This window comes from Oncorhynchus keta, chromosome 23 (genome assembly GCF_023373465.1).
Source record: "Oncorhynchus keta strain PuntledgeMale-10-30-2019 chromosome 23, Oket_V2, whole genome shotgun sequence".
Taxonomy (NCBI): domain Eukaryota; kingdom Metazoa; phylum Chordata; class Actinopteri; order Salmoniformes; family Salmonidae; genus Oncorhynchus; species Oncorhynchus keta.
This window is the reverse complement of record NC_068443.1, coordinates 12,021,350-12,044,535: the sequence shown is the minus strand read 5'-3', so window position 1 is coordinate 12,044,535 and position 23,186 is coordinate 12,021,350. Positions and strand designations below refer to the sequence as shown.

Below are 23,186 nucleotides of genomic sequence, written 5' to 3'. Positions count from 1 at the left end.
CTCACTCTCTGCTCACTCTCTGCTCTCGCTGCTCACTCTCTGCTCTCGCTGCTCACTCTCTGCTCTCTCTCTTCACTCTCTGCTCTCGCTCTCGCTCACTCTCTGCTCTCGCTCTCGCTCACTCTCTGCTCTCGCTGCTCGCTCTCTGCTCTCGCTGCTCGCTCTCTGCTCTCGCTGCTCGCTCTCTGCTCTCGCTGCTCGCTCTCTGCTCTCGCTGCTCGCTCTCTGCTCTCTCTGCTCTCTCTGCTCTCTCTGCTCACTCTCTGCTCTCTCTGCTCACTCTCTGCTCTCTGCTCACTCTCTGCTCTCGCTGCTCTCTCTGCTCTCGCTGCTCACTCTCTGCTCTCGCTGCTCTCTCTGCTCTCGCTGCTCACTCTCTGCTCACTCTCTGCTCTCGCTGCTCTCGCTGCTCTCTCTCTGCACTCGCTGCTCTCTCTCTGCTCACTCTCTGCTCTCTCTCTGCTCACTCTCTGCTCACTCTCTGCTCACTCTCTGCTCACTCTCTGCTCACTCTCTGCTCTCTCTCTGCTCTCGCTGCTCACTCTCTTGCTCTCTCTGCTCACTCTCTGCTCTCTTGCTCACTCGCTGCTCACTCTGCTCTCGCTGCTCACTCTCTGCTCACTCTGTGCTCACTCTGTGCTCACTCTGTGCTCACTCTGTGCTCACTCTGTGCTCACTCTGTGCTCACTCTGTGCTCACTCTGTGCTCACTCTGTGCTCACTCTCTGCTCACTCTGCTCTCGCTGCTCACTCTCTGCTCTCGCTGCTCACTCTCTGCTCTCGCTGCTCACTCTCTGCTCTCGCTGCTCACTCTCTGCTCTCGCTGCTCACTCTCTGCTCTCGCTGCTCACTCTCTGCTCTCGCTGCTCTCGCTCTCGCTGCTCTCGCTCTCGCTCTCTCTCTGCTCTCTGCTCTCTTTCTGCTCACTCTGCTCACTCCCTTCTCTCTGCTCACTCCCTTCTCTCTGCTCCCTTCACTCTCTGCTCTCTTCACTCTGCTCCCTTCACTCTCTGCTCTCTTCACTCTCTGCTCTCTTCACTCTCTGCTCTCTTCACTCTCTGCTCTCTTCACTCTCTGCTCTCTTCACTCTCTGCTCTCTTCACTCTCTGCTCTCTTCACTCTCTGCTCTCTTCACTCTCTGCTCTCTTCACTCTCTGCTCTCTTCACTCTCTGCTCTCTTCACTCTCTGCTCTCGCTTACTCTCTGCTCTCGCTTACTCTCTGCTCTCGCTTACTCTCTGCTCTCGCTTACTCTCTCTCTACTCTCTGCTCACTCTCTGCTCTCTCTCTTCTCTCTCTGCTCACTCTCTTCACTCTGCTCACTCTCTTCACTCTGCTCACTCTCTTCACTCTGCTCTCTTCACTCTGCTCTTTTCACTCTGCTCTCTCTCGCTCTCTCTCTGCTCTCTCTCTCTCTCTGCTCTCACTCTCTTCACTCGCTCTCTTCGCTCTCTGCTCTCTCGCTCTCTGCTCTCTCGCTCTCTGCTCTCTCGCTCTCTGCTCTCTCGCTCTTGCTCTCTCTCTGCTCTCTCTCTCTGCTCTCGCTCTCTCTCTGCTCTCGCTCTCTCTGCTCCTGCTCTCTCTCTGCTCTCGCTCTCTCTCTGCTCTCTCTCTCTGCTCACTCTGCTCTCTCTCTTCACTCTCTCGCTCGCTCTCTTCACTCGCTCTCTTCACTCCTCTCTCTCTCTGCTCTCTCTCTTCACTCGCTCTCTTCACTCTCTCGCTCTCTTCACTCTCTGTTCTCTGTCTATCTGCTCTCTCTCTCTCACACTGTCTGTCTCTCTCACACTCAGTCTCTCGCTCTCTGCTCTCGCTGCTCACTCACTCTGCTCTCGCTGGCAGATCTTTAGATGGCAAAACGGCATTACCATCAGTCCGATGCTTCAAAGCCTGTGTGGTGAACAAATAGTGTTCCCTTAACCGCTTGCTCCTCTAAGAATAGTCCTGTATGAGAGCTGGGTCGGTCTCTAACCAAGTCTGGGCCCATTTCTAACTTGTTCTGCCTCATGCAAGCCAAGTTTAATAATCTACCGCAACTCAAACAAGGCTTGGCTTAGCTAGGGACATGCTTGGCTTAGCTAGGGACATGCTTGGCTTAGCTAGGGACAGGCTTGGTTTAACTCGGGACAGGCTTGGTTTAACTCGGGACAGGCTTGGTTTAACTCGGGACAGGCTTGGTTTAACTCGGGACAGGCTTGGTTTAACTCGGGACAGGCTTGGTTTAGCTAGGGACAGGCTTGGTTTAGCTAGGGACAGGCTTGGGTTAGCTAGGGACAGGCTTGGGTTAGTTAGGGACAGGCTTGGGTTAGCTAAGGACAGGCTTGGTTTAACTCGGGACATGCTTGGTATTGGCTCGGGTTAGCTCGGGACAGGCTAGGGACAGGCTTGGTTTAACTCTGGACAGGCTTGGATTAGCTCTGGACAGGCTTGGTTTAACTCTGGACAGGCTTGGATTAGCTCGGGACAGGCTTGGATTAGCTCGGGACAGGCTAGGGTTAGCTCGGGACAGGCTTGGTTTAACTCTGGACAGGCTTGGATTAGCTCGGGACAGGCTAGGGTTAGCTCGGGACAGGCTAGGGTTAGCTCGGGACAGGCTAGGGTTTGCTCGGGACTGGCTTGGCTTAGCTAGGGACAGGCTTGGGTTAACTCTGGACAGGCTGTGGAACCACGCCTGGTCTGCTGTCCTGCATGTAGGGACATTAAGTTGGATAACTACATTATGACAGGGAGGAGTGGCTAGCAGGCTTGGAATAACCACATCAAACAGCCTGAAGGTGTTTGGACTTGCTGAGTTATGACATGTGCATTTAAAATGTTAACAATATGCCTGTATTGGATTAGTTTTAGTTTAGAATGAATCTATCAAGGCACTCACAGGCAGGGAAATGTTGTTGATCTCATTAAATCTAAATAAATCTTAATCTTCCTTAAATCTTATTTTTCCACCAACAGTCATATACATTGTTTTGTATGGAAACTCTTACTACTTATTCATAGGCCTACATGAACTACTTATGCATAATGTCTTTGTTTTTGTTAGTAGTTAACAATTGATTGACCCCTTTTGGTCATGTTTGTCCCCTCCTGCTCTCCGTCCATCCATCTGTCTGTGCAGGGTCTAAAGCCCCAGACACGGTCCGTGGTCAACTCTCTCCTCTCAGGGGCCTTAGCTGGAGCCTTGGCCAAAACTGCTGTAGCCCCACTGGACAGAACCAAGATCATCTTCCAAGGTAGGCAGCAACACTTCTCACATGCTTTTGGAATAGTGAGGAATCAGTTATTTTTATTTTCAATGTCATACATTTTTGTCTATTTATTTCCTTCATTGTAGTGTCCTCAGCAAGATTCTCTGCCAAGGTGAGTTGTTTGACCCATGTACTGTGTAAAATTCATTTGATGATGATTCATGATTCACCCAGTGGTGTGAAGTACTTAAGTAAAAATACTTTCAAGTACTACTTAAGTACTTTTTTGGTGTATCTGTACTTTATTTTACTTTGACTACTTTTACTTCACTACATTCCTAAATAAAATATTGTACTTTTTACTCCATACATTTTCCCTCACACCCAAAAGTACTCGTTACATTTTGAATGCTTAGCAGGACAGGAAAATAGTAAAATTCACACACTTATCAACCGAACATTCCTGGTCATCTTACTGCCTCTGATCTGGCAGACTCAACTAACCACACATGCTTCGTGTGTAAATGACGTCTGAATGTTGTTTGGCCGTGGCTTTCCGTAAATAAACAACAACTACAAAATGGTGCCGTCTGGTTTGCTTCATAAAATGAATTTTAAATGATTTTTTACTTTTGATACTTAAGTATATTTTAAACCAATTACTTGTAGACTTGTACTCAAGTATAATTTTACTATTGTTACTTTTACTCAAGTATAATTTTACTATTGTTACTTTTACTCAAGTATAATTTTACTATTGTTACTTTTACTCAAGTATAATTTTACTATTGTTACTTTTACTCAAGTATAATTTTACTATTGTTACTTTTACTCAAGTATAATTTTACTATTGTTACTTTTACTCAAGTATAATTTTACTATTGTTACTTTTACTCAAGTATGACAGTTGGGTACTTTTTCCACCACTGGAAACACCTTTGTGGTGATGGTAATACTGTTGATAATGATGAAGATGATGATGATGATGATGCTGTTGGTCCACCCCCAGGAGGCGTATAGGTTGATCTATCGGACCTACCTGAAGGATGGCTTCCTCAGCCTGTGGAGGGGCAACTCTGCTACCATGGTGCGGGTCATCCCCTACGCTGCCATCCAGTTCTGTGCTCACGAGCAGTACAAGAGACTACTGGGTGGATACTTCGGCTTCCAGGGAAAGTGAGTAACCATGCATATATAAACTAATCTTGTCCAGAGGCTAGGTTCCTGCCTAATAGGGAATAAGATATTCTTAGAGAATCCCTACGTAGAATGCTAAATGTTTTATCCATTCTCCTAGCAAGAAAAGTAGCGAGCGCATTGTGGCACCATCTGCTGACTATTTTAGAGAATTGTGTTCTCAACGGATGTGACACATTTAGTTCCGTAATTTGGAGTATTACTCTTCGGTCACATCTCCAATATTATTTTGAATCTCATCACAAAACCGTACATATAAGTGTCCAGGCAATGTTGTTCTGCACTAATATGGCTGTTGACCGATGTTCAAGCAAGCATCTTAGCCTGATTTATCCTCTCCTTCTGGCAATTGTGTAATTCATAAACAACTTAGCTATTGAAATGCAAGCAGCAGGTGATGAGACCAGTTGCAGAATGCATTACAATACCAAAACATAACAATATTTAACTCAAGTCAACCCTACCAACATGATTGTAATACATTCAGCAATACTATTCATATGAACCCACTGGACCTCCTTAGCACAAATAAACAAGAATATGAAACAAAGTTTGTTCACTTTATTCAAAATGATGAGGATTGTGATTAGTCTCGACAGAACCGCATGTGGTAATCCTGGTCCTGAGGACCCAAAGGGTGCACATTTCCCCCTAGCACTCCACAGCAAATGAAACTATTCAACTTATCAACAAGCAAGGCTTGATATGACTGTTTTTTTACCACTTTCCACTATGTAACACCATTTTCATGTCATTGTATGATGCCAGGATGCCACTTTACAAAATGCATTACTACCCTTCTACCATAGAGAATCAGACAGAGATATAGGCTACATTCTGCCTATTTGGCTTCTTTGCATATTCAAGCTTCTCTCAAAATGCAACAACTTCCTTTTTAAGGCTCTCCTGGAGGATGGTTGGCCACCCTTGGTACCCTATTTAATATTGCAACATTACAATTACAACCAAATACCTTTTATGTCTTCATAAAATTCCCTCCAAGGCTCGAAATTAAGGACTCCCCGTCATCTATGGGACGATTTAAAAAAAAAAATGTCTACAAGTTCAAAACAGACTCCGGGACAGTTCTGGAAAAGCTAAATCCACACAGTTTAGCTCAACAATGCACACGTGGCTGTAGGCTACACACAAGTGTTTCTAAATTCAATTGTCGGGATAATACCATTTTCAAAAGTGTACCGCGTGCTTGAGCGTTTTCATGTAACATCGACAAAGAACAATCCCAGACCGAGCATGCACACTGACTGGTCTCAGTTCCAGGTACAACGCACGCATGCACACTGACTGGTCTCAGTTCCAGGTGCAACGCACGCATGCACACTGACTGGTCTCAGTTCCAGGTGCAACGCACGCATGCACACTGACTGGTCTCAGTTCCAGGTGCAACGCACGCATGCACACTGACTGGTCTCAGTTCCAGGTGCAACGCACGCATGCACACTGACTGGTCTCAGTTCCAGGTGCAACGCACGCATGCACACTGACTGGTCTCAGTTCCAGGTGCAACGCACGCATGCACACTGACTGGTCTCAGTTCCAGGTGCAACGCACGCATGCACACTGACTGGTCTCAGTTCCAGCACACTGACTGGTCTCAGTTCCAGGTGCAACGCACGCATGCACACTGACTGGTCTCAGTTCCAGGTGCAAGTTCCAGGTGCACGCATGCACACTGACTGGTCTCAGTTCCAGGTGCAACGCACGCATGCACACTGACTGGTCTCAGGTTCCAGGTGCAACAGGTGCAACGCACGCATGCACACTGACTGGTCTCAGTTCCAGGTGCAACGCACGCATGCACACTGACTGGTCTCAGTTCCAGGTGCTGACTGGTCTCAGTTCCAGGTGCAACGCATGCACACTGACTGGTCTCAGTTCCAGGTGCAACGCACGCATGCACACTGACTGGTCTCAGTTCCAGGTGCAACGCACGCATGCACACTGACTGGTCTCAGTAACCAGGTGCAACGACGCATGGCCTCAGTAACCAGGTGCAACGCACGCATGCACACTGACTGGTCTCAGTTCCAGGTGCAACGCACGCATGCACACTGACTGGTCTCAGTTCCAGGTGCAACGCACGCATGCACACTGACTGGTCTCAGTTCCAGGTGCAACGCACGCATGCACACTGACTGGTCTCAGTAACCAGGTGCAACGCACGCATGCACACTGACTGGTCTCAGTATCCAGGTGCAACGCACGCATGCACACTGACTGGTCTCAGTAACCAGGTGCAACGCACGCATGCACACTGACTGGTCTCAGTTCCAGGTGCAACGCACGCATGCACACTGACTGGTCTCAGTAACCAGGTGCAACGCACGCATGCACACTGACTGGTCTCAGTAACCAGGTGCAACGCACGCATGCACACTGACTGGTCTCAGTTCCAGGTGCAACGCACGCATGCACACTGACTGGTCTCAGTTCCAGGTGCAGTTCCACACGCATGCACACCTGGTCTCAGTTCCAACTGCACACTGACTGGTCTCAGTTCCAGGTGCGCATGCAGTCACTGGTCTCAGTTCCAGGTGGGCATGCACACTGACTGGTCTCAGTTCAGGTGCAACGCGCGCATGCACACTGACTGGTCTCAGTTTCCACCACTGCGCAGATGGCTATGACTGGTCTGTTCCAGGTGTGCACACTGACTGGTCTCAGTTATACACCACCTTCACACTGTGAGAAAACTGACTGGTCTCAGTTCCAGGTAGGGATGCACACTGACTGGAGTTCCAGGTGCAACGAGGCACACTGACTGGTCTCAGTTCCAGGTGAATGCACACCTGGAACTGAGATCAGTGGGGCATGACAGAAATGCTCATTATACACCACCTTCACACAGTGAAATGACCAGTGAATGATGAGAGAAAGACCACTCACATCCGCACACACCTCCTAGTAAAGGTCTGACTGTAGGTGTAGCCCATCTATCATTGTTGGTGACGTCCATTGCAGATTAATGCTAATCCTATCCTCCTGTGATTAATCAAAGACTCCATCTCCTCCATGTAGCAAGGGTTGTAGCGAGTCAGATCCTCCAGAACCTTCTCAAAGCTGGCTCACACCTGGGGGAGTCGCACGGGAGGGAGATGAACACATTACACCCGTAATCATAGATAAAGGCAGGTTTCCAGTAGAACATTGTGATGTTACAATGTTGAGAAAAGGGTAAATCTGTAATTACTTCGATTGTGGTTGTACTGTCTTTTCAAATGTGTTGGTGGATTTCATATCTACACTGCCAGAAACGAGTAATACTTTGTATATGATAGACATTTAATCATAGGACTGGATGGTTTCGAATACTAATGTAAATTAGCTAGCTAGCTAGTTATTCTACTCAAGGCCTTTTAAAATAGGAAGTCAATGCTGTTGTTTACGGCTAGTGTTAGACAACTTGCTAGGATTTGTAATTACGTTAACTAGGTAGGCCAAAGCAATGTACAGTTGTGGCCAAAAGTTTTGAGAATGATCCAAATATTAATTTTCACAGTCTGCTGCCTCAGTTTGTATATAGTCCAGAATGTTATGAAGAGTGATCAGATGAATTGCAATTAATTGCAAAGTCCCTATTTGCCATGTAAATGAACTGAATCCCCCCAAAAATATTTCCACTGCATTTCAGCCCTGCTGCAAAAGGACCAGTTGACATCATGTCAGTGATTCTCTCATTAACACAGGTGTGAGTGTTGACTTGGACAAGGCTGGGGATCACTCTGTCATGCTGATTGAGTTTGAATAACAGACTGGAAGCTTCAAAAGGAGGGTGGTGCTTGGAATCATTGTTCTTCCTTTGTCAGCCATGGTTACCTGCAAGGAAACACGTGCTGTCATCATTGCTTTGCACAAAAAGGGCTTCACAGGCAAGGATGTTGCTGCCAGTAAGATTGCACCTAAATCAACCATTTATCGGATCGTCAAGAACTTCAAGGAGAGCAGTTAAATTGTTGTGAAGAAGGCTTCAGGGCGCCCAAGAAAGTCCAGCAAGCACCAGGACCATCTCCTAAAGTTGATTCCACTGCGGGATCGGGGCACCACCAGTACAGAGCTTGCTCAGGAATGTCAGCAGGCAGGTGTGAGTACATCTGCGTGCACAGTGAGGTAAAGACTTTTGGAGGATGGCCTGGTGTCAAGAAGGGCAGCAAAGAAGCCACTTCTCTCCAGGAATAACATCAGGGACAGACTGATATTCTACAAAAGGTACAGGGATTGGACTGCTGAGGACTGGGGTAAAGTCATTTTCTCTGATGAATCACCTTTCCGATTGTTTGGGGCATCCGGAAAAAAGCTTGTCCGGAGAAGACAAGGTGAGCACTACCATCAGTCCTGTGTCATGCCAACAGTAAAGCATCCTGAGACTATTCATGTGTGGGGTTGCTTCTCAGCCAAGGGAGTGGGCTCACTCACAATACTGCCTAAGAACACAGCCATGAATAAAGAATGGTACCAACACATCCTCCTAGAGCAACTTCTCCCAACCATCCAGGAACAGTTTGGTGATGAACAACGCCTTTTCCAGCATGATGGAGCACTAATAGGCTGCCATCAGTCAGGATGTGGCCCAGAAGTTCATTTACAGCGTGCCAGGGCAGATTGCAGAGGTCTTGAAAAAGAAGGGACAACACTGCAAATATTGACTCTTTGCATCAACTTCATGCAATTGTCAATAAAAGCCTTTCACTTATGAAATGCTTGTAATTATACTTCAGTATTCCATAGTAACATCTGACAAAAATATCTAAAGACACTGAAGCAGCGAACTTTGTGGAAATTAAGATTTGTGTAATTCTCAAAACTTTTGGCCACGACTGTATAGCCAGATGTAGTCATGAATAGCCAGCTAAATAACTGGCTAGGTAGCTAACGTTATAACTTTTAGGAACTAGACCTAGACGTGTTCGCTGACAGGAAAAACAATTATTGGTAACATCAGCTAACAGGATAGCCTCTTTACTTTGGGAGGCCGGTACACATTGGTGTATCCATTGTGTACAGGTCTCCCAGAGCGAAAAGGCTACTAGCAGGAGCAATGTAATGCTAACATGGTTAACGTTAATTGTTAACTGTGTCACACTGCTGAAGATCACAAGTCTCGAGCTAGCCAGCTAGATACAGTGCATTCGGAAAGTATTAAGACCCCTTCACTTTTTCCCCACATTTTGTTACATTACAGCCTTATTCTAAAATGAATGTTTAAACTTATAATTATCATCAATCTGTACACAATACTCCATAATGACTCCCCCCATTTTGCAAAATATATTAAAAATCAAATACTTATCTTATTTACATAAGTATTCAGAGCCTTGGCTTGAAATTAAGCTCAGGTGCATCCTGTTTCCATTGATCATCCTTGAGATGTTTCAACTTTATTGGATCCCCACCTGTGGTAAATTCAATTGATTGGACATGATTTGGAAAGGCACACACCTGTCTATATAAGGTCCCACAGTTGACAGTTCATGTCAGAGTAAAAACCAAGCCTTGAGGTCGAAGGAATTGTCCGTAGAGCTCCGAGACAGGATTGTGTTGAGGCACATATCTGGGGAAGGGTACCAAAAAATTCTGCACCATTGAAGGTCCCCAAGAATACAGTGGCCTCCATCATTCTTAAATGGAAGAAGTTTGGAACCACCAAGACTCTTCCTTGTCCCGATTGGTGTTTTTAAATCATTGAAGGATTTTGAGGCTATTCCTTGACCTGTCAATCTTTTTAATTAGCTGTTTTATGATTTTGTTATACTCCTGTGATTTCTATGGTTTTTCCTAGATTACTTGTTGTTTGTCATGTTGTCTGTCTAATTGTTAATGACTTGGTGCTGCCTATCTTGACCAGGACGCTCTTGAAAATGAGATTTCAAATCTTAATGAGCCCTTCCTGGTTAAATAAAATAAATACAAATATTTTGGGTTCTGATTGGGTATGACAATTGGACAATTAGACAAAAGCTCATTAGGCATTTATTATGTAAGTTATATTCTTCAAGAATTAATGGGTGGGCGTGTGTAGACCATTTTAAAGTCATAATTAATGACGCAATCACCGATTGACCCTTTTAAAAACTTCAATCGAGTACAGGCTTAACTGAATGATAACCGAGACTGAATATAATAAGACATTTTATTGAATAGTTTTGGTTAGGCCTCGTCTCCGAGCAATGCTCCTCAGAGCCAGATGCTGATGATAGGTTGCCCAAAGCTGGGCAGCAGGCATCGAAACTCCCGTGCTGGGGAAAGGAGTTCCAATGACGAGCCTTAAGATTATTATGTTGGTGGTGGTGGAAGGTTGTTGGAAGACTGTTGCTAAAACAACAAGTTGGAGACACAAGGTAGGAGGAGTATTTATATCTCAACTCAAGAGTCATGCCCATTGGTTGAAAGAAAGGATAATGATTATTCGCGATTGAGCCAACAGGTTAATCAGCAACCGTGGTGGAATTGCCTTGCTCATAGGCTGATGAGTGAGATCAGAAGCGATGTGAATTATGGGTTTACTAGATTAATGAAAAGTGCCTATCCATTTAGACCAGCCGTACTGATTTAACATTCGTAACTAAACTACTTTTCAAAAGTTTGGGCTCACTCAGAAATGTCCTTGTTTTTGAAAGAAATGCCCTTTTTTTGTCCATTAAAATAACATCAAATTGATCAGAAATACAGTGTAGACATTGTTAATGTTGTAAATGACTATTGTAGCTGGAAATGGCTGATTTTGGATGGAATATCTACGTAGGCGTAGAGGCCCATTACCAGCAACCATCACTCCTGTGTTCTAATGGCATGTTGTGTTAGCTAATCCAAGTTTATCATTTTAAAAGGCTAATTGATAATTAGAAAAACCTTTTGCAATTATGTTAGCACAGCTAAAAACTGTTGTTCTGATTTTAAAGAAGCAATAAAACTGGCCTTCTTTAGAATAGTTGAGTATCTATAGCATCTGCATTTGTGGGTTCGATTACAGGCTCAAAATGGCTAGAACAAAGACATTTTCTTTTGAAACTCGTCAGTCTATTCTTTTTCAGTCTATTCTTGAAATGAAGGCTATTCCATGCGAGAAATTGCCAAGAAACTGAAGATCTCGTACAACGCTGGGTTCTACTCCCTTCACAGAACAGCGCAAACTGGCTCTAACCAGAATAGAAAGTGGGAGGCCCCTGTTCACAACTGAGCAAGAGGACAAGGACAGGGTGTTTTGGTGTTTTGCGCATACTATTTAATGAAGCTGCCAGTTGAGGACTTGTGAGGCGTCTAGTGTGTCTAGTTTGAGAAACAAGACACACTAGACGCCTCACAAGTCCTCAACTGGCAGCTTCATTAAATAGTATGCGCAAAACACCAGTATCAACATCAACAGTGAAGAGGTGACTCCGGGATGCTGGCCTTCTAGGCAGAGTTCCTTGGTCCAGGGTCTGTGTTATTTTGCCCATCTTAATCTAGTCTTTTTATTGGCCAGTCTGAGATATGACTTTTTCTTGGCAACTCTGCCTATTGTCTGCAGTTTTTTTCCAGGTTTCTCAAGCCTGGATCAGAGCATAGGTATTCAAAGATATTCAAATCAGGCCCTTATGTATCCTGTGTACTGTGTTCCAGAGCCCTGCCGCCGGTGCCAAGGTTACTGGCGGGTTCTATGGCTGGTACCACAGCTGCCATGCTCACCTACCCTCTGGACATGGTGCGAGCCAGGATGGCTGTCACGCCCAAGGAGATGTAAGACAACTACCCCTACCTCTGAGAACACACACACTCTCACACACAGTACATTCGGAAAGTATTCAGACCCCTTCCCCTTTTCCACATTTTGTTACGTTGCAGGATAATTCTAAAATGTTTAAAATATTTTGTTTTCCTCATCAGTTTACACACAATGCCACATAATGACAAAGCGAAAACAGGTTTTTAGACATTTTCGCACATTTATTAAAAATGACCAACATAAATACCTTTTTTTTACATTAGTATTTAGACCCTTTGCTATGAGAACGAAGAACCTGATGGTCACTCTGACGGAGCTCCAGAGTTCCTCTGTGGATATGGGAGAACCTTCCAGAAGGACAACCATCTCTGCAGCACTCCACCTATCAGGCCTTTATGGTAGAGTGGCCAGACGGAAGCCACTCCTCAGTAAAAGGCACATGACAGCCTGCTTGGAGTTTGCTACAAGGCACCACGCTTTGGCCTGAATGCGTCACGTCTGGAGGAAATCTGGCACCATCCTTACGGTGAAGCATGGTGGTTGCAGCATCATGCTGTGGGGATGTTTTTCAGCGGCAGGGACTCAAATCAAATGTTATTTGTAACATGCGCCGAGTACAACAGGTGTAGACCTTACAGTGAAATGCTTACTTACAAGCCCTTCACTACCAATGCAGTTTTAAGAAACCCCCCCCCAAAAAAAAAATGTAAGACAGAAGATTAACAAATAATTAAAGAGCAGTAGTAAATGACAATGTCTGAGCAATATTCAGGGGGTACTGGTACAGAGTCAATGTGTGTTGAGGTAATTGATGTAATATGTACATGTAAGTAGAGTTATTAAAGTGACTGCATAGATAATAACAGAGAGTAGCAGCAGCGAAGAAGAGGGTGGGGGGGTGTGTAATGTACTGGGCCGTACGCACTACCCTCTATAGTGCCCTGCGGTCGGAGGCCGAGCAGTTGCCATACCAGGCAGGGATGCAACCTTTCAGGATGCTCTTGATGGTGCAGCTGTAATACTATTTGAGCATCTGAGGACCCATGCCAGGGGGAATAGGCGTTGTTGTGCCCTCTTCAGGACAGTCTTGGTGTGCTAGGACCATGTTAGTTTGTTTGTTTGATGTGGTTTGATGTGGTCACCAAGGAACTTGAAGCTCTCAACCTGCTCCACTACAGCCCCGTTGATAAGAATGGGTGCGTGCTCGGTCCTCTTCCTCTAGTCCACAATCATCTCCTTTGTCTTGATCACGTTGAGGGAGAGGTTTTTGTCCTTGCACCACACGGTCAGGTCTCTGACCTCCTCCCTATAGGCTGTCTCATTGTTGTCGGTGATCAGGCCTACTACCATTGTTGTCATCATTAAATGATGGTGTTGGAGTTGTGCCTGGCCGTGCAGTCATGAGTGAACAGGGAGTACAGGAGGGGACTGAGCACTTACCCCTGAGGGGCCCCCGTGTTAAGGATCAGCGTGGCGGATGTGTTGTTACCTACCCTTACCACCTGGTTGGGGGGGGGCATCAGGAAGTCCTAGGTTGCAGAGGGAGGGGTTTAGTCCCAGGGTCCTTAGCTTAGTGATGAGCTTTCAGGGCACTATGGTGTTGAACGCGGAGTTGTGGTCAATGAATAGCATTCTCACATAGGTGTTCCTTTTGTCCAGGTGTGAAAAGGCAGTATGGAGTGGAATAGAGATTGCATCATCTGTGGATCTGTTGGGACGGTATGCAAATTGGAGTGGGTCTAGGGTTTCTGGGATAATGGTGTTGATGTGAGTCATGACCAGCCTTTCAAAGCATTGCTACGGGTTTGTAGTCATTTAGGCAGGTTACCTTAGTGTTTTTTGGCGCAGGGACTATGGTGGTCTGTTTGAAACATGTTGGTATTACAGACTCAGACAGGGAGAGGTTGAAAATGTCAGTTTAGACACTTGCCAGTTGGACAGTCATGCTCGGAGTACACGTCCTGGTAATCCGTCTGGCCCTGCGGCCTTGTGAACGTTGACCTGTTTAAAGGTCTTACTCACATCAGCTGTGGAGAGTGTGATCACACATTCATCTGGAACAGCTGATGCTCATGCATGTTTCAGTGTTACTTGCCTCGAAACGAGCATAGAAGTTATTTAGCTCGTCTGGCAGGTTTGTGTCACTGGGCAGCTCACGGCTGTGCTTCCCTTTTGTAGTCTGTAACAGTTTGTAAGCCCTGCCACATCCAACGAGTTTCGGAGCCGGTGTAGTACGATTCGATCTTAATCCTGTATTGATGCTTTGCCCGTTTGATGACTGGGAGATTTGTCAGGATCGAGAGAAAGATGAACGGAGCAAAGTACAGAGAGATCCTTAGTGAAAACCTGCTCCAGAGCGCTCAGGACCTCAGACCGGGGGGCGAAGGTTTACCTTTGAACAGGACAACAACCCTAAGCACACAGCCAGGACTATGCAGGAGTGATTTCAGGACAACTCTCTGAATGTCCTTGAGTGGCCCAGCCAGAGCCTGGACCTGAACCTGATCGAACATCTCCTGAGACACCTGAAAATAGCTGTGCAGCGATGCTCCCTATCCAACCTGATAGAGCTTGAGAGGATCTGCAGAGAGGAATGTGAGAAACTCCCTAAATACAGGCGTGCCCAGCTTGTAGCGTCAAACCCACAAAAAGACACAAGGCTGTAATCGCTGCCAAATGTATTTCAACACAGTACAGAGTAAAGGATCTGAATACTTATGTAAATGTGATATTTCAGTTTTTTTAATTTGAATAGATTTACAAAAGATTCTAAACCTGTTTTTGCTTTGTCATTATGGGATATGGTGTGTAGATTGATGAGTGGGAAAAATGATTTAATCCATTTTAGAATAAGGTTGAAATGTAACAAAATGTGGAAGAAGTCAAGGGGTCTGAATACTTTCCGAATGCACTGTATACACACACACACACACACACAGACTGTTTGTGGTGCTGCGAATAACTCGCACTTTACATTCCATCTCTCTTCTCCCCTCAGGTACAGTAACATAATCCATGTGTTTGTGCGTATCTCTCGTGAGGAGGGTTTGAAGACACTGTATCGTGGTTTCACCCCCACCATACTGGGTGTGGTGCCCTACGCTGGGCTCAGCTTCTTCACCTACGAGACTCTCAAGAAAATGCATGCAGGTACTGCAGTGTCTCAGCTGTCGTGTCTGTTTCTCTGTCTAGTCTGTCTCTCTGTCTATTGTCTATCTCTCCGTGAGTCTCTATCTAATCTGTCTAGTCTGTCTCTGTCTAGTCTGTGTCCAGTCTATATAATCTGTCTCGTCTGCCTTTGTCCAGTCTGTCTCTCTCTGTCTAGTCTGTATATAATCTGCCAAGTCTGTCTCTCTGTCTATTGTCTATCTCTCTGTCTAGTCTCTATCTAATCTGTCTAGTCTGTCTATTGTCTGTCTCTCTGTCTATTCTCTGTCCAGTCTATATAATCTGTCTAGTCTGCCTCTGTCCAGTATGTCTCTCTATGTCTGGTCTGTGTCTAGTCTGTCTGTGTCTAGTCTGTCTGTGTCTAGTCTGTCTGTGTCTAGTCTGTCTGTGTCTAGTCTGTCTGTGTCTAGTCTGTCTGTGTCTAGTCTGTCTGTGTCTAGTCTGTCTGTGTCTAGTCTGTCTGTGTCTAGTCTGTCTCTCTGTCTAGTCTGTCTCTCTGTCTAGTCTGTCTCTCTGTCTAGTCTGTCTGTGTCTAGTCTGTCTGTGTCTAGTCTAGTCTGTCTGTGTCTAGTCTGTCTGTGTCTAAGTCTGTCTGTGTCTAGTCTGTCTCTGTCTAGTCTGTCTGCCTGTCTAGTCTGTCTGTCTGTCTATCTCTGTCTGTCTGTCCCAGTCTGTCTGTCTGTCTAGTCTGTCTGTCTGTGTCTAGTCTGTCTGTGTCTAGTCTGTGTCTAGTCTGTCTAGTCTGTCTCTCTGTCTAGTCTGTCTCTCTGTCTAGTCTGTCTCTCTGTCTAGTCTGTCTCTCTGTCTAGTCTGTCTCTCTGTCTAGTCTGTATCTAATCTGTCCAGTCTGTATGTCTAGTCTATCAGCAATACAGTGCCTGGCTATATGTAAATATAAGGTTTCCCACTGACATGAACCCTGTCCCAACCATCCCTGTCTCTCTCTCTCTCACTCACTCTCACTCCCTCCATCTCTCTCTCACTCTCTCTCCCTCCATCTCTCTCACTCTCTCTCCCTCCATCTCTCTCACTCTCTCTCCCTCCATCTCTCTCACTCTCTCTCCCTCCATCTCTCTCACTCTCTCTCCCTCCATCTCTCTCACTCTCTCTCCCTCCATCTCTCTCACTCTCTCTCCCTCCATCTCTCTCACTCTCTCTCCCTCCATCTCTCTCACTCTCTCTCCCTCCATCTCTCTCACTCTCTCTCCCTCCATCTCTCTCACCCCCCTCCATCTCCCTCCATCTCTCTCACCCCCTCCCTCCCTCCATCTCTCTCTCCCCCCCCCTCCCTCCATCTCTCTCACCCCCCCTCCCTCCATCTCTCTCACCCCTCCCTCCCTCCATCTCTCTCACCCCCTCCCTCCCTCCATCTCTCTCACCCTCCCTCCCTCCATCTCTCTCCCATCCCCTCCATCTCTCTCTCACCCCCTCCATCTCTCTCACCCCCTCCATCTCTCTCTCATCCCCTCCATCTCTCTCTCCTCTCCCTCCATCTCTCTCACCCCTCTCCCTCCATCTCTCTCTCTCTCTCCCTCCATCTCTCTCTCTCCCTCTCCATCTCTCCATCTCTCTCTCTCTCTCCCTCCATCTCTCTCCCTCTCCTCTCACTCACCCTCCACTCTCACCCTCATCTCTCTCACCTCACTCACTCCTCTCTCTCACCTCCTCCCTCACTCCTCTCTCTCTCTCTCATCTCTCTCTCTCCCTCCATCTCTCTCATCTCTCTCTCTCCCTCCATCTCTCTCACTCTCTCCCTCCATCTCTCTCTCTCTCTCTCTCCATCCTCTCTCTCTCTCTCTCTCTCTCCTCTCTCTCTCCCTCACTCTCTTCCCTCCCTCTCTCTCACTCTCTCACCCTCCCTCTCTCTCACCCTCCATCTCTCTCACCCTCCCTCTCTCTCACCCTCCCTCTCTCTCACTCTCTCACCCTCCTTCTCTCTCACCCTCCATCTCTCTCTCTCTCACCCTCTATCTCTCTCTCTCTCTCCCTCCATCTCTCTCACCCCCTCCCTCCCTCCTCCTCTCTCTCTCTCTCTCCCTCCTCCTCTCTCTCTCTCTCCCTCCTTCTCTCTCTCTCTCTCTCCCTCCCTCTCTCTCTCTCTCTCTCTCCCTCCATCTCTCTCATCTCTCTCTCCCTCCATCTCTCTCACTCCCTCCTCTCCCTCCATCTCTCTCTCTCTCTCTCCCTCCATCTCTCTCTCTCTCTCCCTCCATCTCTCTCATCTCTCTCACCCTCCATCTCTCTCACTCTCTCTCCCTCCATCTCTCTCACTCTCTCTCCCTCCATCTCTCTCTCTCTCACCCCTCAATCTCTCTCCTCTCTCTCTCTCCCTCACTCCTCCTCTCTCTCTCTCCTCTCTCTCTCTCTCACCCTCCATCTCTCTCACCCTCCATCTCTCTCACTCTCTCACCCTCCTCCATCTCTCTCTCTCTCTCCCTCCTTCTCACTCTCTCTCCCTCTTCTCCATCTCTCTCTCCCTCACTCACTCTCTCTCCCTCCATCTCTCTCACCCTCCATCTCTCTCACCCTCCATCTCTCTCCTCTCTCCCCCCTCCATCTCTCTCTCTCTCCCTCTATCTCTCTCTCTCCTCCCTCCCTCTCTCTCTCCCCCCCTCCCTCCTCACCCCTCCCTCCTCTCTCTCTCTCCCCCCTTCTCTCTCTCTCTCCCTCCATCCTCCATCTCCATCTCTCTCTCCCTCCATCTCTCTCTCTCATCTCTCTCTCCTCCATCTCTCTCATCTCTCTCTCCTCCATCCATCTCACCCCCTCTCATCTCTCTCTCCTCCCTCCATCTCTCACTCTCTCTCCCTCCATCTCTCTCACCCCTCCCTCCATCTCTCTCCCTCCATCTCTCTCACTCTCTCCTCCCTCCATCTCCTCTCTCACCCTCCATCTCTCTCTCTCTCTCCCTCCATCTCTCTCCCTCCCCTCCCTCCCTCCATCTCTCTCACCCCCTCCCTCCTCTCTCTCTCACCCCCTCCCTCCCCATCTCTCTCACCCCCCTCCCTCCATCTCTCTCACCCCTCCCCCTCACCCTCCATCTCTCTCACCCCACCCCTCCATCTCTCTCTCTCTCCCCTCCATCTCTCTCACCTCCCTCCATCTCTCTCTCACCCCCTCTCTCCCTCCATCTCTCTCACCCCCCCTCCCTCCCTCCATCTCTCTCACCCCTCCCCCTCCATCTCTCTCACCCCCTCCCTCCCTCTCCATCTCTCTCACCCCCCTCCCTCCATCTCTCTCTCTCCATCTCTCTCTCTCCCCTCTCCCGCCATCTCTCTCACTCCCTCCCTCCATCTCTCTCACCCCCTCCCTCCATCTCTCTCACCCCTCCCTCCATCTCTCTCACCCCCTCCCTCCATCTCTCTCACCCCCTCCCTCCATCTCCCTCCATCTCCCTCCCTCCCTCCCTCCCCTCTCTCCTCCCTCCATCTCTCTCACTCTCTCTCCCTCCATCCCTCTCCATCTCTCTCACTCACTCTCTCTCCCTCCATCTCTCCCTCACTCTCTCTCCCTCCCCCTCCTCACCCTCCTCTCTCTCCCTCCATCTCTCTCTCCCCTCCATCTCTCTCACCCTCCATCTCTCTCACTCTCTCACCCTCCATCCCTCCTTCTCTCTCTCTCTCTCTCCCTCCTCTCTCACTCTCTCTCCCTCCATCTCTCTCTCCCTCCCTCCATCTCTCTCACTCTCTCTCCCTCCATCTCTCTCACTCTCTCCATCTCTCTCTCCCTCCCCTCACTCACTCACTCTCTCTCCCTCACTCACTCTCTCTCCCTCACTCTCTCTCCCTCCCTCACTCACTCACCCTCCATCTCTCTCACCCTCCATCTCTCTCACCCTCCATCTCTCACCCTCCTTCTCTCTCACCCTCCATCTCTCACCCTCCTTCTCTCTCACTCTCTCACCCTCCATCTCTCTCACTCTCTCTCCCTCCATCTCTCTCACCCCCCCCTCCATCTCCCTCCATCTCTCCCTCCACCCCCTCCCTCCCTCCATCTCTCTCACCCCCCTCCCTCCATCTCTCTCACCACCACCCCCTCCTTCTCTCTCACTCTCTCTCCCTCCATCTCTCTCCACTCTCTCTCCCTCCATCTCCCTCCTCTCACTCTCTCTCCCTCCATCTCTCTCACTCTCTCTCCTCCATCTCACCCTCCATCTCTCTCATCTCTCCCCTCTCCCTCCCTCCATCTCTCTCACCCCCCTCCCTCCATCTCTCTCACCCCCTCCCTCCCCCTCCCTCCATCTCTCTCATCTCCCCCTCCCTCCATCTCTCTCACCTCCCCTCCCCCCTCCCTCCATCTCTCTCTCCCCACCCCCCCTCCATCTCTCTCACCCCCACCCTCCATCTCTCCCTCTCCCTCCATCTCTCTCACCCCCCCCTCCTCTCTCTCTCCCCCCCACCCTCCATCTCTCTCACCCCCTCCCCCCTCCATCTCTCTCTCTCCACCCTCTCTCCCTCCATCTCTCTCTCTCTCTCATCTCTCTCACCCCCTCCCTCCCTCCCTCCCTCCCTCCCTCCATCTCTCTCACCCTCTCATCCCCCCCCCTCCCTCCATCTCTCTCACCCCCTCCCTCCATCTCTCTCACCCCCTCCCTCCATCTCTCTCACCCCCTCCCTCCATCTCCCTCACCCCCTCCCTCCCTCCCTCTCCCCCCTCCCTCCCTCCCTCACCCCCTCCCTCACCCTCCCTCCACCTCTCACCCCCTCTCCTCCCCCCTCCACCTCTCACCCCCTCCCTCCCCTCTCACCCTCCATCTCTCACCCTCCTTCCCTCCCTCCCTCTCCTCCCCTCACCCCCTCACCCTCCTCCCTCCCTCCCTCCCTCCCCTCACCCCCCCTCCCCTCCCTCACCCCCCCCTCCCTCCCCTCCCTCCCTCCACCCCCTCCCTCCCTCTCACCCCCTCCCTCCCTCCATCTCCCTCCATCTCTCTCACTCTCCTCCCTCCATCCTCCCTCCATCTCCCTCACCCCTCCCTCATCCTCCATCTCCCTCACCCCCTCCCCCCTCCCTCCCTCCATCTCACCCCCTCCCCTCACCCCCTCACCCCCTCCCTCCATCTCACCCCCCCTCCACCCCCTCACCCCCTCCCTCCATCTCCCTCACCCCTCACCCCCTCCCCTCCATCTCTCCCTCACCCCCTCCCTCCATCTCTCCCTCACCCCCTCCCTCCATCTCTCTCACCCCCTCCCTCCATCTCCCTCACCCCCTCCCTCCCTCCATCTCCCTCACCCTCCCCCCTCACCCCCCTCCCTCCATCTCCCTCACTCTCTCACCCTCCACCCCCTCCCTCCATCTCTCTCACCCCCCCCATCCCTCCATCTCCCTCACCCCCCCCTCCCTCCATCTCTCTCACCCCCTCCCTCCATCTCTCTCACCCCTCCCCCCCCTCTCTCACCCCCTCCCTCCATCTCCTCACCCCCTCCCTCCCTCCCTCACCCCCCTCCCTCCCTCCCTCCCTCCCTCCCTCCCTCCCTCCCACCTCTCACCCCCTCTCCCCCTCATCCCCCTCCATCTCTCTCCCCCTCCCTCCCTCCCTCCATCTCCCTCACCCCCTCTCCTCCCTCCATCTCCCTCACCCCCTCCCTCCATCTCCCTCACCACCACCCCCTCCCTCTCTCACCCCCCCTCCCTCCCTCCCTCACCCCCCTCCCTCACCCCTCCCCTCCCTCCACCTCTCACCCCCTCTCTCCCTCCCCCTCTCACCCCTCCCTCCCTCCACCTCTCACCCCCTCCCTCCCTCCACCTCTCACCCCCCCCTCCATCCTCCCTCCATCTCCTCTCACCTCCCTCCCTCACCCCCTCCCTCCATCTCCCTCTCCCCCCTCCCTCCCTCCATCTCCCTCACCCCCTCCCCTCCCTCCATCTCCCTCACCCCTCCCTCCCTCCATCCCTCCCTCACCCCCTCCCTCCCTCCATCTCCCTCACCCCCCCCCTCCCTCCCTCCATCTCCCTCACCCCCCTCCTCCCTCCCTCCTCTCCCTCACCCCCTCCCCCTCCATCTCCCTCACCCCTCCCCCTCCCTCACCCTCTCCAGAGCGGAGCGGTCGCCCCCAGCCCTACTCGTACGAGAGGTTGGTGTTCGGGGCATGCGCAGGTCTCCTGGGCCAATCGGCCTCCTACCCGCTGGATGTGGTGCGGCGGCGCATGCAGACGGCGGGCGTGACTGGGCACACCTACGGCACCATCCTGGGTACCATGCGAGACATCGTGGCAGAGGAGGGCGTGGTGCGTGGACTCTACAAGGGCCTCAGTATGAACTGGGTCAAAGGGCCCATCGCTGTGGGCATCAGCTTCACCACCTTTGACATGACACAGATCCTTCTGAAGAAGTTGTACCAGCTGAGGTATAATAGCAGGTAACCAGTAGGGAGACACTGGTGGAGGGATGGAGGGGAATGAGGACCATAGATAATAGCAGGACAGTCGCTCTATGAGAACCTCGGCACAAACGACGTGAAGGCCAGGATGAGAAAACAAACATTGTCGTTTTCTAGGGTCAAGGCATAACGGATTGGGGAATGTGTGATTGAGTGATCCAGGTCAGCACAGTGGACACACACAGTGTGTGAAATGAATGTCTTCATCTTTGTGTATGTACATGGAGGCATGAAGTCTCATGAGGTACATTTGGTGGGTCATAATATACACACTATGGTCCTGTACGTTGTGTTCAGGTGCAATAGGTTCAGTTATTTCATGTGTGTAATTTTCACACAAAATACACGTGTGTGTGTGTGTGTGTGTGTGTGTGTGTGTGTGTGTGTGTGTGTGTGTGTGTGTGTGTGTGTGTGTGTGTGTGTGTGTGACAACGCACACCTTCCGGGTGTCTCCCTTGCCTTGCGTCTCTACTTGAATAGGGGACCTTCCAATAGTCTGGATCAGATGAGTTGTTCCTGTCTTATCTCCTTCCACATGAGTTGGATTTGACTTTTATCAAACGACAATGTGCCCCCATGAGATTTTGTTTTGGTTGGTTGATGATTTTTGTTAAATGAGTTATACCAAAGCATATACAAGACGTGCATTGTAATTAATAATATGATTTATGACTAGAGAAGATTGATATTAATATCTCTTTTGTTTTGGTACAGTGAAGTTCTCACAAGAAATATACATATTGTACAAAACATGTCCATAACATAGACTGACCAGGTGAATCCAGGTGAAGGTTATGATCCCTTATTGATGTCACCTGTTATTTCCACTTCAATCAGTGTAGATGAAGGGGAGGAGACAGGTTAAAGAATGATTTTTAAGCCTTGAGACAATTGAGCTGTGGATTGTGTATGTGTGCCATTCAGATGGTGAATGGACAAGACAAAATATTTAAGTGCCTTTGAACAGGGTATGGTTATAGGTGCCAGGTCCACCGGTTTGTGTCAAGAACTGCAGCGCTGTTGGGTTTTTCACACTCAACAGTTTCCTGTGTATCAAGAACGGTCCACCACCCAAAAAGACATCCTGACAACTTGACAACTGTGGGAAGCATTGGAATCAACATTGGCCATCATCCCTTTGGAACGCTTTCGACACCTTGTAGAGTCCTTGCCTCGACAAACTGAGTCTGTTCTGAGGACAGAAGGGGGTACAATGAATACAGTGAGTGACAATACACAGCTGTTTTTTCACTAATCTACTAACCTGTAGAAAATGAGGGGGGTGATGTGGTGCCGGGAGAGGAGAGGGGTAACGCGGGGGGGGTGACATGGTGCTGGGAGACGAGAGGGGTAACGCGGGGGAGGGGGTGCGTGGTGCCGGGAGAGGGAGGGGTGACATGGTGCTGGGAGAGGGTGACGTGGTGCCGGGAGAGGGTGGCGTGGTGCTGGGAGAGGGTGACGTGGGGCAGGGTTCGACGTAGAGCTGGGGGAGATGTTTGCTCCCTGATTCTGCTTCTATAGGACCACTATGCGTGCTGGCT

The 23,186-nt window shown here is 49.6% G+C and overlaps 1 protein-coding gene across 2 annotated transcripts in view; it reads left to right on the top strand.

The window, feature by feature from the left end:
• The window catches only part of slc25a42 (solute carrier family 25 member 42), a 35,593-nt gene extending 12,643 nt beyond the window's left edge, over positions 1–22,950 (top strand). For both annotated transcript variants that reach the window (XM_052476365.1, XM_052476364.1), the window contains 6 exons: positions 3,114–3,228; positions 3,330–3,355; positions 4,193–4,359; positions 11,998–12,114; positions 15,099–15,250; positions 21,303–22,950. In XM_052476365.1, coding sequence (XP_052332325.1) covers positions 3,114–3,228; positions 3,330–3,355; positions 4,193–4,359; positions 11,998–12,114; positions 15,099–15,250; positions 21,303–21,628 — 903 coding nt within the window. In that variant the 3' untranslated portion in view covers positions 21,629–22,950. The remainder of the gene's footprint in view (positions 1–3,113; positions 3,229–3,329; positions 3,356–4,192; positions 4,360–11,997; positions 12,115–15,098; positions 15,251–21,302) is intronic.
• The last annotated feature ends 236 nt before the right edge of the window (positions 22,951–23,186 follow it).